General features: G+C 42.2%; 1 protein-coding gene across 1 annotated transcript in view; it reads left to right on the top strand.

Moving 5' to 3' along the window:
* LOC138952288 (uncharacterized) overlaps positions 1-20,000 on the top strand; it is an 86,002-nt gene that overhangs the window by 30,234 nt on the left and 35,768 nt on the right. Inside the window, exon 3 of the mRNA XM_070323921.1 lies at positions 4,239-4,279. Coding sequence (XP_070180022.1) covers positions 4,239-4,279 — 41 coding nt within the window. The remainder of the gene's footprint in view (positions 1-4,238; positions 4,280-20,000) is intronic.

The raw sequence follows: 20,000 nt of genomic DNA, 5'->3' as shown, positions 1-20,000 counted from the left end.
TTGAAACTTTGTAGGATTATTCTTTACATCAAAGTATTTACATCTGTAGCCTTTTACGAACGTTATCAGAAAAACAAGGGAGATAACTAGCCTTTTCTGTTCGGCAACACACAACTTAACGTTGGGCTTTTCTCGGAAACTATAAAAGTGACCGGGCTCAAATTTTATGTGAACGTGACTCATTGTGTTGTGAATAGCAATTTCTTCCTGTCCATCTGATGCCTCATATAATATTCAGAACTGCGAAAGTGACTCGATCGAGCGTTTGCTCTTCTTGTAGAGTAGACGACTGATCATATTCCGTTATTTTTGTTTCATTGGCACAGAACAAACCCCGTAAGCGTTGTTTCTGAATTAGCATTGTGAATGCCAGGCTAAAACTGTATGTGGCAGCAACAAAGGGAGAGCTACATTTCGCAAAGGTAAAACAGGGGCGGACGAGGGGGGGGGGGGGGGTGCACAGGGTGCAGGTGCACCCCCCCTCCAGCACAAAAAAAAATCAAGTCTTTAGTGATCTTCTTTTTTTAATTTTTTTTATGACCATTTCTAAGTTCAAATGGCACCAGATGGCACCATTTTGCTTCTTTGGGCCAAACATTTTTCCGGGGGGGCATGCCCCCGGATCCCCCTAGCAAATTCGGGCGCTTCGCGCCCATCACATTCACTTTCGATTCAAAGTGCACCCCCCTTACAAAGCAACTGATCCGCCCCTGTAAAAGCAACTGGCAAACATGTAAATCAAAGGCAAGCTGCTGATATGCCTTGTAACTGAGTTCTTTCTTAGCACAACGAGATTCAGTTTGAAAAGTTTAATCGGACTATTTTTTATTTTTCATATCAACAGAGATGTCTTGAAAGACATAGATCTACACCCCCCCCCCCTCCCAATGTTTAGATCTCTCCAAGTTTTGTATTATACTTGTACCTGTATTATACCCGTTTGCCAGGAGTTGAATGTAGCGCTTGCAGTAGAAGAATACCGTGACCTAAATCGTAAGCAAAAGGCTTAATGTTTATCAATTTGTGTACAATATCGTCACATATATGTTTCTACGCCTCCAGGAATAGCAACTTTGGCACCAATGCAGGCTTATGGTCTATAGCTTCAAAGTTCTGGCAGCGGTTCTGCTTGAGAACCAGTTAGTACGTTACACCCAAGGTTAACAAGAGTTTACAGCCAAAAATGTGAAAGAAAGCTGTTTATAGAGGAACTTCTTCCAAGTAGTTAGATGCGTTGAGCCGAGAAGTCACCGACACGTGTGATATACTTGTTACTTTCTGTTTTTATTTGTTAATAAGGCTGTCGCAGTGTCTGGCTGGTTTATCAACTAATTTTTTCTGCGGAAATGTGTTTAACTTTAATCCTTTTCGTAATTCTTGAGTTTTGGGCCACTTTCTTCCTGCTCCCAGAGCCCGACATTTCAAGCGTTTAAAAGTAAGGATTGGGGTTAAATGTATTGACAATTTAAATTGATAATAAATCATACCGTAATCTTCGCCAAAGATAGGTTGAGAGCAGGATACAGAAGTTCAATTCCCATTGTTGTTGATACCAGAATGTTTCGTTTTTTCATTGAACATTTCAGGCTGTTTTGAGCACTTGTAAGCTCTTCGTTTTATTTATTACTTCGAACCCGCATTAATCTCTTTACAACATTAAACAAGTCGCGTAAGGCGAAAATACAATATTTAGTCAAGTAGCTGTCGAACTCACAGAATGAAACTGAACGCAATGCCATTTTTCAGCAAGACCGTATACTCGTAGCATCGTCAGTCCACCGCTCATGGCAAAGGCAGTGAAATTGACAAGAAGAGCGGGGTAGTAGTTGCGCTAAGAAGGATAGCACGCTTTTCTGTACCTCTCTTTGTTTTAACTTTCTGAGCGTGTTTTTAATCCAAACATATCATATCTATGTTTTTGGAATCAGGAACCGACAAGGAATAAGATGAAAGTGTTTTTAAATTGATTTGGAAAATTTAATTTTGATAATAATTTTTATATATTTAATTTTCAGAGCTTGTTTTTAATCCGAATATAACATATTTATATGTTTTTGGAATCAGCAAATGATGGAGAATAAGATAAACGTAAATTTGGATCGTTTTATAAATTTTTATTTTTTTTTACAATTTTCAGATTTTTAATGACCAAAGTCATTAATTAATTGTTAAGCCACCAAGCTGAAATGCAATACCGAAGTCCGGGCTTCGTCGAAGATTACTTGACCAAAATTTCAACCAATTTGGTTGAAAAATGAGGGCGTGACAGTGCCGCCTCAACTTTCACGAAAAGCCGGATATGACGTCATCAAAGACATTTATCAAAAAAATGAAAAAAACGTATGGGGATTTCATACCCAGGAACTCTCATGTCAAATTTCATAAAGATCAGTCCAGTAGTTTAGTCTGAATCGCTCTACACACACACACACATACACACACACACAGAGACACACACACACACGCACATACACCACGACCCTCGTTTCGATTCCCCCTCGATGTTAAAATATTTAGTCAAAACTTGACTAAATATAAAAAGAAGCCTTGAAGAGCCAAGTGATTGCAGTTTCTGGCCATTTTTCCCACAACAAACGTTCTCTTTGTTCTAACATCCTTTACTGTTTTTTGTGTGGGTTGTTTATGAAAGGTTTTGTCGTGTCCAAATATGACTTTCGATTGGGTTATGAACGGAGTCCAGATAATCCGCTTTAGGTTTTTCTGTTAATCCGTGAGATTATCTGACTGGGCGTTGAGCTGCAGTAGGCGGCCTTTCTATCAGCGTGGAAAGGTTAAACGGAACGTTTTCTTTGGGGTCTCTTGTCTTTTGTACTGTGAGCACGAGAACCATGGAGCTGGTATTGTAGTTCTGATGCTTACTTCTTTGTGATCAACGATGAATTGATTTTTTCGGGGAGGGGAGAATGTCCCAGGAGTTAGTTAGACTTGAATCAAGTAAGTTGGCAGCGGGTTTTTTCCTTCTGAAAAATCTTGTTGATTTAATTTTCAGTATTTATTAGTAATGTATAAAACACTTGACTGGCTCTTCAATGAAATTATGCACGTTTCGTTTCTCTTTGAAATTTGTTCAGAAGTGCGTAGTACGTAATGGCCAAACCAGAGAGATTACATTAGTAATTTATAACCTCTGTAAATCACAGATCTGTCTAATCCAGCCGCGTTTATTAAAGGCACAGTAAGCCTCCCGTTAACCATCACAGATTCTGTCAGGCTTTTACACACAGTACAAACACCCTTTCATATAAACACTCACCGCTTAAGAACATCCTAGGTGCCCTCCGTAAAGAGCGAGGCATTTTCAAAGAATTTATTTTTGCGTGGTTTATCTTACCCCTGAGCCATCGTGAACCCGTGTGATCCAGTTTCCCTTTTTCACAATGCAGTCGTCAGTTTGTAATTTGAATGCGGCTCGCTGTGATCTTATCTGCAATAGTACGTTAATATTATGTACCTCTGACTATGCACGAAACAAACGGATGAGGTTCACAAGAACTCTAGCGATGGCTTTTGACTGTTCAGAGGAACTGGCGATGCTAACAAACCGTCGTCTGCTACGAGAACCACGACCTTGCGTGACCCTGCTTCCGGGCTTTTCTTTTTTTCAAACTTTCAAAACTTCGAATTGTACTGATCTTGTCTTGATGAAAAAAGAATTCTTTTATGATTTAAGAATGTTTGTGTAACAAGCTGTCAATTTATTATTTAGATTTTAAAAGTTAGGTCTAGCGCAAAAACGCACCACGGTCCGATTGTGTGAGGAGACAATCCTCAAAATTAATTCTTTGAAAATTGCTCGCTCTTTACGTAGGGCACTGGTCAAGGATCTTCCCGTTCGATGAGCGTTCAAATGGAAGGGTGTTTGTACTGTGTTTAAAAGCCTGACAGTATCTGTGATGGTTTACAGGAGGCTTACTGTGCCTTCAAGTATCAGAAGCCCCCCCCTCCTCCCCTCCCCTACAATTTCCGATGTCTTGCTCACTGCAAAAAGTCGAAATTATGCAATTTAGAGTTCTGTGCATGTTTGCAGAATTGCCTTCGTACCTGTGGTATTTAGTACCACACTTGTAAGCTAATGCTTGCTTTTCCAGACCGTAAACAGTAAACACATTCACACAGCAAAGAGTATAAGAAACTGAAAGAAGAAGCGGTTGCGCCGCTAACGGTCCATGACATTATGGTATCGCTGATCCTGACGATTTTCCTTTTTGGTTTCTCAGTTACAGAAGGAGATGAAGGGCTCAAGGAGCAGCTGGCTATGGTAAGTACAACTTTATAGTGTCTCTCTTTTGTGTGCTACTTACAGGTACTCTCCAAGGTCTTTTATGTCCGTACGGCGTACATCAAGTGTACTCAAGATCACTGCTTTGACCTTCCGACGTGCCCCTTGGTTGTTTGTAGCAACACAAGGCTTCTCAATTTTCGCTCCACTCGCACTTTCTGTTAAATTCATGTGGAAACTGAATGACTTGCCTTTTCTTGTTTCTCTCGCGCTTTCTTTTTATGCTGAAACTGAATGCCTTGGGTCTTTTTCTTTCTGTGTTTGTCTTTGTTTATTGCCTGCATGGCTGTCTGTGTTTGTGTTTCTTTATTGCCTGCATGGCTGCTTTTTTTCGGATTAGCATTTTATGACCCGAGAATGCAGGCTGAAAGATTTGTGGAGGTAAAACAGCGCTGTTGCTTTTTAAACAAGATTTTATTAAAGAAATACAGGGTGGTATGTATGTGCGATATAGACATTTGTGACCACACAACAAGCTAAGCTTATATTAAGTGTGGTTATAAATATGTACATCTAGATAGCTGTTGCTTTGCATGAGAGCATGATATATATTATATATGTCACACTCTATTTGCAGGGAATGTCACTTCTTAATTGCTGTGTGTGCTAAATTCGCTAGTATTATTAGTACGAAAATCAAGATGATAGGCATACGAACAAGTTAAAACAATAAACAGACAAACCAACCGATTGAAACCAATTGTGCAACAGTGGTTCAATTTCACCATGCTATATGTACGCTCTCTCTCTCTCTCTCTCTCTCTCTCTCTCTCTCTCTCTCTCTCTCTCTCTCTCTCTCTCTCTCTCTCTGTCTGTCTCTCTCTCTCTCTCTCTCTCTCTCTCTCTCTCTCTCTCTCTCTCTCTCTCTCTCTCTCTCTCTCTCTCTACCAGTAACCAGCCATCGTGTTCTCGGGGTCACAATAGACGCTGAATTAAAGTGGCAGTCCCACCTCAACCTTGTTACCAAAACCTTATCTAAAAACTTGTTCCTTCTCTCCAAATTAAAGCATTACGCTGATACCTCAGCACTCAAGTTGTCAGTTATTTTGGTCATATTTTACCTCATCTGAATTATGCATCTACACTTTGGGATGGTTGTAGCGATGTTTACTTAAAAAAAGTAAATTCTCTTCACCGTCGCGCAGCTAAACTTATCATGCCGGGTCAGCAAACATCAACAGATCAAAAGCTTAGCAGCCTTAATTTTTTATCACTTAAAGATCAGTTATTATTTAATAAGGCGCTTTTAATGTTTAAGGTTCAAATAAACGAGACCCCACAGTACATGCGATCATTATTTCAGGAAGCACCAGACAGATATGGCTCAAACAAATTAATTTCTCCGCTACCCCGTATTGATTTATATAAAACCAGTTTAGCGTTTTCGGGCTCAACAATTTGGAATTCGCTACCATGTGAGATAAAGGGGTCAAGCACGATTAAACACTTCAAATCGCAGCTTAGCAAATATCTGATGTCACGAACAGTTACATTCTAAAGCTGTTTCTAGCAAGAATGCATTGCTATCACTAACCGCTATATATTTTGTTGATGATGATAATGATGTCGACGATGATCATGATGATGATGATGAGGTTGTTGTTGTGTGTGTGTGTGTGTGTGTGTGTGTGTGTGTGTGTGTGTGTGTGTGTGTGTGTGTGTGTGTGTGTGTGTGTGTGTGTGTGTGTGTGTGTGTGTGTGTGTGTATGTGAGTGTGTGTGTTGTATTGAGTGCGAACGTGATTGCAGGCATGCGGCGCGCGTGTGTGTGCGAGTCGACTTTTCTTTTCCTTTGTATTATATTGACATACATACGTGTACATTTCAATGTTCTATCATGCATTATGTATTCGGATAAGTAATGTTGTAATTAGTAATACTGTATGATTGCGATTGACAATTGTCCTTTTATTGTCTTTATTTTTATGTCTTAGTTTAGCAGGGACAGATTGTAAGACTAGGCGTGAGCCTAAAATCTCCATCCTCGAGTAATAAAGTTCATTCGTTCGTTCGTTCATTCGTTCTCTCTCTCTCTCTCTCTCTCTCTCTCTCTCTCTCTCTCTCTCTCTCTCTCTCTCTCTCTCTCTCTCTCTCTTCCCCCTCCCCCTCTCTCTTCCCCCTCCCCCCCTCTCTCTTCCCCCTCCCCCCATCTCTCTCTCATGCATTCAATTGACTGTGTGTCAGTGTTCACGACTTCTCTTTTGTTTGTTGTTGCCATAATCATTCGTTCCACAGCCAAAACCTCGAACTCTGTTGTAATGGCTGTAAATATGACAGTTTTATAAGGGAGGATCACATTCAGGTGTCTTTACAGTCATTTAGTGACTGTAAACGTCTAGCATGAGAGAGGCGTGTCCCATTGTATGTGATGAACTGTAGATCTCTTGGAATTGTCAAGTATACCCTCAAACTCAGATATTTACGAAAAGTTACGAGAGTGCTGCGTCGTTATTTTAAGTACAGCAAACCTACTGTTGTAGTTCTAGGAATAATAACTTGTTGCTTGTACATATTGGACACAGACGAAAAAAACACACAAACATGTTAAAATGTGGTCAAGGTTCGAACTATTGATATCTGCATCCCCACCAAAGATAGCAGTGTATTTGAAGATAAATACAATGATTTTAATGTTATATATTATATATATATATTGTAAAAAAAATAAAAAATAAAAAACACCACCACCACAACAAACCCAGATGTATCTCAACGAACCCAACACCCCGTTAAACAAAACTGGAAAATCCGCTAGGATTATACCTGACAAGCACACCACCTGTGAATGCGCGATCTATAGGAGAGAGCACGTGAGACACGCGATGTGACCCAACTAAGCCGCTATCTCAGGCACTCCCTGTGCCGTTTGATAGTCTCGGGCCCGAGATGCCGAAGTTGATGTTTACCCATTCCAGTGTTTGGAGGTCTGGGGTCGACCCCCTGTTCCTGGAGGTCTCGGCAATCCTGGAAAGTCTTCAGCCCTGGGAAGAGAACGATTCTGAACTGTCAGATCCTGTTGCTGTGAGGTTTTTCTTATTTTTGCGAACTGCTTGGGTGTTGTAGAGGATGCATAGGTTATCGTGTTGTGGAATGAGTATGACAACAACAACTGCAGCAGCCACAGCAACAACAACAGCAAGTGCAACAACAATAACAACATCAAAATCAAACAAAACTGTTCGTGTTAAAATAAGAACATATCGTTTGTGTGCCTGATATAGTTAATGGCGTCTTTGAACGGAGCTGAAACAGACAACAACAACAAATTTTAAAGCGAAAAATTGTGAAACCTTATAATTGATAGGTGATTTAGAGGTTAAGAAATATGTTCGCACCGTTGCTCGTAATTGAGACGCAATTAACAGTGCACGACTATACACGTGTTTCACCGTTGCTCGTTTTTGGCACTTTGGCAACGTTGCCAGTTTACGGACTCCGTTCCCTGACGGTTCCTTACCTGTAGCTCTGGCATCCAATACCCCTTCAACTTCCCTCACCTCTTCCCACCTCTGACGCGCTTTGTGTATCCGCTGCCTCGACTTGAAAAGCGCATCTCACGGTCGGTGTATCCTTCTCCTTCTGTGCGGGGCTTATCTCGGATCACGAATGGTCTTTGAAGACCGAACCTTTTGCAGGAACCCAACCTTGTCACCGTGTGGGGGGTGGGAGCTGTACGGTTTGGCACGATCTCTTTGCCGATGGTATTTTGGGATGTTTACATCCGTGGGTTTTTAGAGATTTCTTTGTCTTGTAACGTCACTGAGGGTGAAACTGGGTGAAACTGGGTAAAACTGGGTAAAAAGAAATTCGCCTACCTCCAAGCTCAGCGCAGTCCTGTGCCGAGATTTGTGAAGATACCCCACAGTCTGCCAAAAGGCCTCTGCTGAAGGGAGAAGGTCATCCCAGGTGGTGTGTTATGAATCATCCGTCCCGCTAGGGTTCTTTGATGTGAAGGGGTTTTCATTGTTTAGATATATATATATACTACCCGGAAGACTGAGCATATTTCATGTAAATAACACGCCATCCCAAAGCTGTAGGAATAGACAATGCCTGAGGAATCAGCACTTGCACCAAGCAGCATATTCTTTTCCCGATGGGCATCGCTTTCCGGGGGTAAACAACATTGCGAAGGACGTTCGCTATGATATGTGGCATGAGAGTATGGTTAAAAGCCTTGGGCGGCCTTGTAGCGAGTAAGCTAAAGTGAGAAGATAAACAAGGAGGCCACCACGTAGCCAAAATGAACCACGTAGCCAAAATGAGATTCTGAATCTGATCAAGTGAAACAAAGAAGAAGCAGAAGACGTTCCTTGAAGAAGACCTTGCGCTCGGTTAGTTCGCACTGATCCCCGTGATAGTGCAGATCTATCCATTGTACAAAAAGAAAGGCTGATGCACTGCGAACTTTGTAGAAAAGAATGTACCCCTTTTCCTTCCGTGGCATGGAAATTAGCGCCGTCAATTTCATACTTTAAAAAAGTGTGGCAAAGTATCTCCTTCGAGTCTTCCGAAATTATGAATGCTCAATGGGGGAAATGGAAGATAATTGTGCTCCGTTCTTCTGCATAGAACCCCGTGATAGTGCCGATCTACTTGTGCGAAAGACAAGACAGGTGAACTGCAGACCTTGAAGAAGACCATATATATGCTCGGGTCTTCCGCATTGAGCTGTGTGACACGTAGGACAGATTACTCACAGATTGCAATGGTCCAGCTACTAATTGCAGGTCCCGAACCTTTGATCGTAAGATGGTCAGGTTCGGGACCTGCAATTAGTAGCTGGACCATTGCACTCATCATACAGTTGGTTGCGTTCGTGAGGGTCGGTGGTTCGGACAGAGCTTAGCCACACGCACCTGTCGGGCTTCTTGTGCACAACGCACGGGAATCGCTGATAAATAACCTCCGATTGTATCACTCAATTCATTTGTTGGAAAGTTTATTGATAAATCGTGTCAGGATGTTTGATGCGACCTGTGGAAATTAACAATAACCATGACAGTAAATATTTGCGTTGGATTGTTTACTGCTGCTCGACTGCTATAGTAAGTAATTGACTGTTACCAATTAAGCTGCTGCATGTTTCCATGTCTTCCTGAAATTGTGCGGTTAGTTCCCCACCGGTATATTATGTTTGTTATTCCCAACTTTGTTTCCTGAACACGGAATTATCATTTTGTTTTCAGGTTTCTGGACCTTGACATGTATTTACAGTCACCTCTTTCTTTTTACATTCAGTCAAGTTTTGACTGAATGTTTTAACGTAGAGGGGGGAATCGAGACGAGGGTCGTGGTGTATGTCATGTGTGTGTGTGTGTGTGTGTGTGTGTAGAGCGATTCAGAGTAAACTACTGGACCGATCTTTATGAAATTTTACATGAGAGTTCCTGGGTATGATATCCCCAGATGTTTTTTTCATTTTTTGGACAAATGTCTTTGATGACGTCGTATCCGGCTTTTCGTGAAAGTTGAGGCGGCACTGTCACGCTCTCATTTTTCAACCAAATTGGTTGAAATTTTGGTCAAGTAATCTTCGACGACGCCCGGACTTTGGTATTGCATTTCAGCTTGGAGGCTTAAAATTTAATTAATGAGTTTGCGCATTAAAGTTGTCATTAAAATCGATTGTTCGCAAAGAGATTTAAATTTGATTGCATCGTATTCTTCATCACATTCTGAATCTAAAAATATATCTATATACATATGTCATGTTTACTCTTAAAATGTGATCACAATTAACGAAAATAGATTAATTAGTCTTACGATTAAAATTTATGAAATCGATCCAAAAATGATTCCAAAAACATATATATAGATATGATAGGTTGTATTCAAAACAAGCTCAGAAAGGTAACAAGAATACAGAAAAGCGCGCTTTCCTGCTTAGCACAATACGCTACCGCGCTAATCTGGCGTGTCAATATCATAAGTCACTACGTTTTGCACGTGGAAGGTGAGCGATTTCCTTCACGCGGGGATTGACGAAGCTGTACTGTCTTGGTGAAAAAATACAGTGCGTTCAGTTTCATCCCGTGAGTTCGACAGCTTGACTAAATCATAGACCATTTATCCTGGACCGGCAACTAGCTCTCTCTCCGCTCTTTCTCTCTATTACGAGGTAGCGGCCTCTCGCATTTAGGAACCTACGCTTACATGGCCTTTCAGAAATCAGGGGGATGTCATATCCGGTGTCGATTGTAAACATGGACGAAGTTGCCGAGGTAAGTTCTGAAAATGCTAAACTAAACTCAGCTAAATTGCAAATATATATGGAACATGTTTTTCGATGAGTTTTGTTAAGTTTAGTTTGGAGTTTTGGAAAATCCAGTTCATTGTCACCTCCCATTGTCACAAATAACTGGAGCGTGCTTTCTTTTCACTGTCTTCGAATCGCTGGCCTTTCAAACCGGACGCTAAGCGCCCCTGAAAGTCGAGCGTCGTAACCTCGAAGGGTCACGTGACGAGTGGGCGGTCCAGGCTATTTGGTCTATGACTAAATGTAGTAATTTCGCCTTACGCGACTTGTTTTCTTTCTTCCGTTCCTTCTTTCTTTTGTTTTTTTCTTGTCTATATTTCTTTATTAGCTCTATCTTTAAGATGTGTGTAAGTCTGCTAGTTTGTGCATGCATCTATATCGTAGATGCAGCCAAGCGCTGATGCTTTCAGGAAGTGCAGATCTATCCCGTTGCGAGTCGTATCTGCTCATTAGCCTTATAGGTGGAGTACACGGTTTCTGCATCTCTTTGCTGGGTGACCGCAGTGGGCGAAGGGCACGTTATGGAGGTAGGGGGTAACTACCGTGGCAGGCTAATTGCAGCACATTGAGGGAAGGGGGTCGCTAATGAACCCCACAGGTAAAGGGCAGTAACTTTGCCGCAGGTAGCCAGGTAGGTCAAGCGGCAGATTTTAATCATCTGTTTACATTGCGGGCCGTTCACCTGTACCCCTCCCTACCTCCCGTGTTCGCAGCTCGTTACCTTTACCTGTAGCCGCCCAGCAGGTGCTCGGACCGAGAAGAGGATGGAAAGACGGGTCGAGTGAAAGAGCGCAGCATTCAGGAAAATTTCTACACTGCTGTTTCACCACACACTTGAGAACATGAATGAACAGGAATAGACATTCAGCTGATGGGTTGGGCTAGTTTACTTACCTTTCATTTAGAATAAAGACGTGAAAAGTATAACGAATAAAAAGAATGCGGTGACATTTTTTCTGGCTTTCGTGGTACTCTTAAAAGCAAACTGTATAGCCGATTTCTGTCGTACAAGTATGTCATCTGAATCAGCGAATGCTTTTTACTGGACAGCACTGGACTGTTCCGTGTGTGCACACGTTTTGGGTTTGTAACTGACACATAACATTCAAGATTTATAAAAAAAAGTATCATATGAAATAAAATATTTGTAGATCAATTGGATCTGGATGAATTGATATAGCGAGTCAAAGTGTGTCATTTTTTGGGTCTAACATTTTCTGTCTCAGCTACATAAGACAAGGAATCCATTTTTAACAAATCTGTACAAAAATAAAAAAAAGTTGTCCAACTCACAACGCACAGAGCCCCAAAGTTTGACAGGGTTGCATTAGTAGTATATTGGCGATGGATTGCACTTGCAGAGCCAAAAATAACTCGTTCCGTCGACTCTCTCCAGTGGGCTGTGACTTAGTTCTTCCCAAGGCCGTAGTGACATTTGTAGGGCGGGCGCAAGCGATTCAATTTTGTGGACATCAAGACAAGTTTCATGCCACGTATGTCAAACTGGACTGCCGCGGTTCCCCAACAGCCGTTGGAGATTCCGTTAATGGTGCCGCTGTCGTGCTGCCAGGAGGTTAATTGCTGGGTAAACTACCTCTCAGGTGGGGGTGGAAGTATGTACAGGGGCTAAACTCGGCGATACTGGTGTGTGTGTGTGTGTGTGTGTGTGTGTGTGCAGTGCGTACGTGTGTCTGTGCTTGCGTGCGTGCGTGTGTGTGTGTGTGTTAGTGGGTGTGTGTGTGTGTGTGTGTGAACAGCCAATGGAGTAGGAGTGTTTGCAATACTGATCAACGCTGTCACTCTAAATGACAAAATTACTCATGCTGATTTCGATTTGCATTTCTCTGACAACTTTCAGCGAGAATGTACCTTGAACTCATTTTGTTTGTTCTGAACTTCTATCGATAGTCAGAAAGTGAGCTGCCTCACGTCTTCTTCTGAATGCATGTAACATTCTATCACAGAGAGCAGGTTGGCAAAATGATGTCCTTGCAATGGCGTACATATGGCGAATGCAAAGTTTCGTACATTGTACGGTTGGCTGTTCCATGGAAAGTTCATTTTTGTAAAATTATGTTTAATGGCCGAATAAAGTCTAAATGGGTAGTTCGATTCTATGTTTGTCAACTTGACTTGAAATTATGTTCGTGGGCTTTTTTCTGGTTATTGCTGTTTAAGCATGCAACATCTGCAAGGGACATTTTACAGTGTGTACTTACCGTTTTTCATTCATTCTATTAACTGTGTCCAATGGCATTTAATAAAGAGATATTTCGCGCGTGTGAGTGTATAAGCCATCACACCCCACCCTGGTGTGGTGGTACAGAGCAGCCAAACAAAAACTGTTCACGTTTCTTGGGTCATATTTTTTAACCGGTGGTTTTACTTTTAGCATTGAACAAAAGACACTAACTTTTACTTTTAGCAGCTGTCTTTTGCAACTTCCTTGTGCTTTTACAATGAGACAAAATAATGTATTGCAGGCGGCCACAAGGCAAATATGTGGGTATATTTGTTCCCAACCCAGTAGTAAGTTTGTTTCTTTTTTTGTTCAGCCTTTTTTACACCACCACCTACCTCCCCGCCCCTTCTCCCGAAGAGAAGTCAATTAAACGTGTGTGTTTTTTTCCCCCGCTTACCTGTGTTTCCTCTCTCTCGCTCACCTGTTCCACCTTACTTCCGCCCAGGTGTAGTTGTACATAGCGGTACTGATAGACTTCCAGACACTTTCAGGTGGAGCGAGTTAGACGGCCTCCCTGCACACCAATCGACCGTGAAAATAGTCCAGACGTTTGGTGCCAGACTCAGTCAGCGATTTGTGAACATCGTGCTTTTTATCGTCAGACAAAGAGAAAAGATATGCGTGTGTGTGTGTGTGTGTGGGGGGGGATTGGAAGATACTGAAGTAGTTCAGTTACACAGTAGTTCAGTTACACATTGGAAGGTACTGGGTTTTTTTCTTCATGAAAAAGTGCCATGGCTGGTGTGACTGTCACGATTCGCTTACTGTTACTTTGTACACAGTTTGAATAGTCTTTATTACATTTTGTTTGTATTATGAGCTCACACTTCCAAGTTTCCAATACATGGATATTGAATATCTCATTTTGTTTGAGTATTACATTACCATTCAGTACACCAGGGACCTATATTTAGACTACACACAGAGCCTTCTTGAAACAGTATTTGAGTGCGCTGGTGGACTCCTGTGACAGGAACTATACCAGCAGCAAATCTTCCAAAGTTACACAGGCTGAACGAGGGAACAATACGCAGAAGCAAAACATTCCAGACAAGTCTGAACCACGGCCCCTTGGTCAGCCAAAGTAATCAGCCTCATTCCACCGATGCGACCTGGCTTGGTTACAAGCTTGTGTAATGACTGTGTAACTGGCTGTTGGGCCATCCCGGTTTGTCAGTCTGGCTGGACTACTGGAAGCGACATATGGTGGCCTAGAACCTGATATGACTGAGTGGAAGGCTCTCTGTCGACTGCTTGGTTAGACACCGGTTTGGTGGAGTGCCCAAAAGATCTTGACGTCAATCTTCCCTAGTGTACTAAGTTGTATAATTATATAGTCATCATCAGCACTTTGTTAGGATTACAATCGTATGTAGTATCTTTCTCATCTTCAGGTGTTGATTCGTCAGACACTGGTTTTGTGGAGTGCCGAGGAATTGGCCCAGAAACTTTGAAGTAAATCTTCTATGAGTGTTATAGCCTTGTCAGTGTCTGGTAAATTAATAAGCTTATCGGCTTCGGATGTTGTATGAAAGGATTTAGAAGGCCGGCCGTTTGGTTGTCTGCCCTTTATAAACAAGAAAAATGATGAATTATGTCTCAAACAAAGTTTTAGTCCCCTGGAAAAAAAACACGTTTTCATCTCAGTTTGACCAATACGCCGGTCTGAAATCCTTCAGAAGTCTCTCTCTCTCTCGCTGATGTAGAGCATCTAAGATGTGGTGAGGACAGGTCATAAGACTACGCTTGTGTCTGGAACATCTATTCTAATATTATTACAGATTAATCAATCCATCACTGAATGAGTGAATCAATCAGTCAATCAAGTTCTTGATTGTGTGTGTGTGCCTGCTTGTGTGTGTGCCTGCTTGTGTGCCTGCTTGTGTGCATGCGTGCTTGCGTGCGCGCGCTCGAATTTGTTAAGAAATAAAAAAATAAATTAAATGAATGAAAATGGTGCAATTCATCTATACATTTACAGTAACCCTGTAAAAACTTGGCTCGAATGTGCAGTCGGTCGGATGACTGAATCAGACAGATAACATGTGTGGCGTATGTTTTGAGTAGCTCCTCCCTGAAGTGAGATGTGTTTGATGTAATGCTATCAGGGCACCATGCCCTTTGGAAGTGTGTCTCTCCGGGCCTGGATTACGCTGTGTCCTCGGCACATGCTGTTCTGCAGCCTGGCATCATCCCTTCTCACGGAGTGACTCACTGCCTTGGAGAGAGCGAGAGAGAGAGAGGGGGGGGGGGGGGGGGGAACGAACGAACGAACGACGAACGAACGAACGAACTTTATTTTACAAAGATAAAGAAAAATCAGAGAGAGAGAGAGAGAGGGGGGGGGGAGCGACCGGTCGAACGAACTTTATTTTACAAAGATAAAGGAAAATCTGAGAGAGAGAGAGAGAGAGAGAGAGAGAGAGAGAGAGAGAGAGAGAGAGAGAGAGAGAGAGAGATGGGGACTTTCACCGGTCCAATGCGCATATTAATGTTCTGCGAGTCACTTATTTAGTCAAGTTTTGACCAATTTTTTTTTTAACATAGACTGAGAATCGAGAAGAGGGTATGTGTGTATGGGAATATGTGTGTGCGTCTGTGCGTGCGTGTGTGTGTGTGTCGATGTGGAGAGCGATTCCCAGAAAACTACTCGATAGATCTTCATAAAACTTTACATACATGTATACAAATCCTTCCAGATGGTATCCCTACACCATTTTGTTTTCCAACTGATAATGAGACGATCTTGGGGCGAAACGGGGCGATATGACCATGGGGCGAATGGGAAATGGGGCGAAAGGGATTGATACCGATCTTTTGAGTCCAAATGCAGTTTTTGCGAGCAAGAAGCTGTGCTTTTGCATTCAATATTTTCAGAAATCTTGAGCCGTTCTTGTGCGCCAAACGAAACGTATACTCACGTGAAATCTAGCCACAAGTACTTGTGCACGTGGTATACGCCAGAATTGCCCCTGAGAGCAGTGATTACCTATATATACAGGGTGGTAAAAAAAAGCGCCCTATTCTCTTTTTGATCTAATTTGTGACTGCAAAGACTGAAAGAGAGATTTAGAAAATTATTTCACCAAACACATTTTTTTTTTTTTTTACCTCAGTTGCATGCAGGTTGCTACTACCCTTCTTATTTGCCTTTTATTCCTTTTTTTTCATTTTTTTTTCAGGCTGGGAGCATCCTTCTTCCTAGGTCTTTTTTCTTTTATCAATCAGATTCTTACATTTTTAAATCAACAGCCTAAATAACGGGTTGAAAAAAACAAAAAACACACACTTAAATTTACTTCTTTTGCCTTAACCTTTTCACCTCTATCATGGACAAAGCAAACAATAGTAGAATGATGGCAAATTATGTCTTGCACATGTATGTAGAAATTGGTCTGTCCTTAGAAGTTGATAATATAATAATACTAATAATGACAGCTTATAAGTTATATAGCGCGAACCACAGTAAACTATGCTCTCCGCGCTTTACATGTCAGCTATGAATAAAACCATACTATGTAAACACCATATACACATAGATTGTAACAAAATATAACGTAACATTAAACGTACAGCAACACATTATCCTCTTATTCTCTATCCAGCCTCCTCTTTCCTGGCGATAGGCTCATTTTACGACGCACTGACTTCCCTTGGCCACCTTATTCCCCTGGTCGCAACCCGCCCGACTACTTTCTGTGGGGGTACCCAGGGCAGAATATACGGCAACAATTCCCAGACCCTGGCAGCTCTGTGCAGGACGACATCAGAAGGGAAATCAGGCGCATACAAGCTGACAGTTGACATGATTGGACGAGTCATGGACAATTTCAACGTTCGTGTTGCAGCAGTTCTTCTACGAAGAGAACCCTGGATAGAGCAGATTATCAACTACTAAGGACAAACCAATTTCAACTAAATCTGCAAGACATAATTTGCCATGATTCTGCTATTGTTTGGTGAAGAAATGTTCTAAATCTCTCTTCGCAGTCAAAAATGAGATCAAAAACAAAATAGGGCGGGTTTTTTGGACCACCCTGTATGTGCAAGTCATTCTCTCCATGCCAGAAGTTCCCATGAACACAGTTCATTAACGAAAAACAGTGACTTTTATTATGAATGCAACTAATTATGAGTGTTGTGAATGTATTTGGCGTACGCGATTCGACGTCCGCGAGCAGTTTTCGAGGCGAAGTAAGTTGGACGTGATAGTACAGAGTTTGGTGTGTTACTGTCAGGCATGCGCAATATTTAGCCTAAAAAAAAGAACGGAATCCTATCAACGTTTTGGCATGAATGTTGAACAATTTAATGCCTGATTGATGAACACATTGTGCATAGCATTTAATCCTGCGAGTCAGAGAATTCTGACCAGTCAGCGAAACAGTATTTGGAAATCAGTTGTTGGAACACGTGCTGCTACACATAGAAAGCACGGTTTGTTCAAGAGTTTGAATGTGTTAAGTAGGCTATGGTTGATTTGGCGTTTGACATTTGCGGCAGCGCAGCCTTCTATGTTAATCTGTGTAGGGCTTGGCAGTCACGCTAGCTAAGACCACAGGAACCAATCAAGAGTTAGCATTTTGAAAACGTACATGTGTATGTGTGTGCTGTACCGTATACACGTGTATTGTCTTTGTGAGGGTGCCATGTTTCTTTGTCGTCAACGGATGGGAGTAAATATGTTCTGGGCCGAAGTGGGCTAGGATGCCGATGAAGGATTGACTGTTTGCCAGTACCGTACTATGAACAAGTTAGTAGCTCAGATTGCCTTGTTTAGCAAATAACAGCTTAACTCACTGTTACATTGTCTCGTGTTGTGATGTTTGATTGACACGCTTCAGTTGGTTATTGAGAGTCACGACTGGTTTGTTGTCTGAAGCCATTTCTGGACTTATCCATTTGTTTTCCTTTATGACACTGTTTGGCCTCGCGTGTTTGTCACGACCCGAATTTACCACAGTTTCACATGCCTTTTTCTTCGAAGAGTGAAACCCGCTATTTCTTGTTTAGTGTGTATTTGTGTGTCTGTCTGTGTCCTTATCTGTGTCTGTGTGCGTGTGTGTGTCTTGAAGTGAGTGATTTGTGTCTGTCTGTGAGTGAGTGAGAAATCATACTTGGAATATTCAGACCAAACCGTGATTTCTGTTTTAACAGCACGCCAGGTAGAAAAACGTCAATTGATTTATTCAGATTCTAATGCCCGGGTTTAGATGGGATGTGTAAGAAAATTTCATTTCAGCAGGAACGTCAAAATGTAATCAGTAAATGCAACATGCCAAATAAAAGGCCACCGACGCCGCGTTACTCGTAGCCCTAATTCTATGGCCCCTTTGTTTCGGAGAGCTGTCGACACCTCTGAAAATGTTACGGGGTCTGTTCTTTGAATCTCTACGTGAAGGGGAGTCGCGCCGCTTTGTGAACATGTATAGAAACCTCCTTTAGTAAAATTTGCTTTCACGGTAAACATGCCTTTGCCTGAAAAAATAGACATCGAGTGGGAGGAAGGGACATAGACCCAGCACACATACCCCCCCCCCCCCCCCCCCCCAAAAAAAGGAGGAAAAAAAAAGAGATTAAAGAAGAAGAAAAAGAAAAGAGCTGAAACCACAACTCTGATGCAACGTTATACATTACAGAAAAGAGTCCAGCTTTTGTTTTCTAGCAGCCACGTTTCTGCCTCCCTCCACCCCCTACCCTTCCCCCTCTCCCTCTGTAGCTCCAGACTGGAAGGAATGCTGGTTCGTGTCTGTATGGCCCTATTTATTTCTGCATGCTGGGTATGGCAGATGCTACACATTTCTTATGCACTGGGGCGAACGTAGAGGTTTGACATTTCTCTTGTGACACAAAGTCGCGGCCAAATTAGCCGGTGTGTCAGTCTGTCTCCCCTGCCTCGCACAATTTGTTCTACGATGGAAGTCCATTCCAAAACAATGGGAAAATGGAACTCGCTCTTGTTGCTCAGTTGTCATTCTTTCTTTTCTTTCTTCTCTTCGTCTAAAAAGGCATGCTATACATGCGTTGTGCCTTTATTGACTGCGTATTATATACCTGTCATGGGTGTACGTTTATTGATGCTAAACAACTTGTTAACAGTAAATAGAAAACTGCATATTTGTGTGATAACTGAACATGCCGTGTCAGACGGTAGAGTTGCTACAACCAGAAGTGCGGTAACAAAGCCACATTTCGCACGTGCATAGTGTCGTGATTTTTTCTCATTCCCTTTTTCTCTCAAGGTGGCGGTGCACTGTGCAAACTTGTTGATGTAACACTTCTTGGTGTGTCTTTATTAACAAACCAACGTGAGGACATATTAATGTACTCGAAATTACTCTGACAGCGTTTTCTTCCATTCAGTGTGGAGGCTGGGGGGGGGGGGGGGGAGGGGGAGGAGGAACTTAATACGGGGAAGAGAGAGGCAGATAGACAGACAGACAGAGACTGGCTTGCTGACAGACTGAGAGAGAGAGAGAGGGGGGGGGGAGAGGAGGTTAGCATGCAGATAGTCAAAAGTCAGACAGACAGAGAGATTGGGATGCAGCAAAGTACATCTATGCAGTTCCATATTTAGTGACAGTTTGTACATGTATCTATATATATATCTATATATATATATGTATGACGTGCATGGCCCTACAAGATTACATGCTCTGTCTGTCTTTTCCCTTAGCACCTCTAGACACTTGCAACTGCCCTCTCGTGCTGCCAGCATTTATTTCTGCAGCGTCAATAAACTTCATGACGCAAGCAGGAATGGCAGTGCCAGGTGTGGAATATAACATTGCTCCTGCTAACGGCTGCCAATAGAGCTAGACTTGTGAGGTTCCACTTGGAGAGTTGTCAGGGTGCATGCATATAAAACAGGCCGTTCGTCTGTGTTGCCCTCTGAATGTCTGATGTAGTCTTTGATCATGCTGCACGGAGTCTTGCAGCGTGGACGAGCTGTTTTCTGGTTTTGATGCGTGAGAACAGCTTCCCTTTTATCGTTGGTTTGTCTGTTGCTTCCGGTGCGAACGTTGCACGTGCGATTTTGGAAACGAGGATTGAGTCAGTTTTGATATTGCCCAATCACTCGGAGGATACTTTTGAATTTGATTAATTTTCAGATGAGAAATAGCGCGTGAGCTGTTGACAAATGGACAAAAAAAGAAGAAACAGGGGACTGGGGGGAGGGGGGGGGGGGGGGGGGGAAGA

This window comes from Littorina saxatilis, linkage group LG17 (genome assembly GCF_037325665.1).
Source record: "Littorina saxatilis isolate snail1 linkage group LG17, US_GU_Lsax_2.0, whole genome shotgun sequence".
NCBI classification, from domain to species: domain Eukaryota; kingdom Metazoa; phylum Mollusca; class Gastropoda; order Littorinimorpha; family Littorinidae; genus Littorina; species Littorina saxatilis.
The sequence above is the reverse complement of the archived record's forward strand: the minus strand, read 5'-3'. Positions and strand labels throughout refer to the sequence as shown.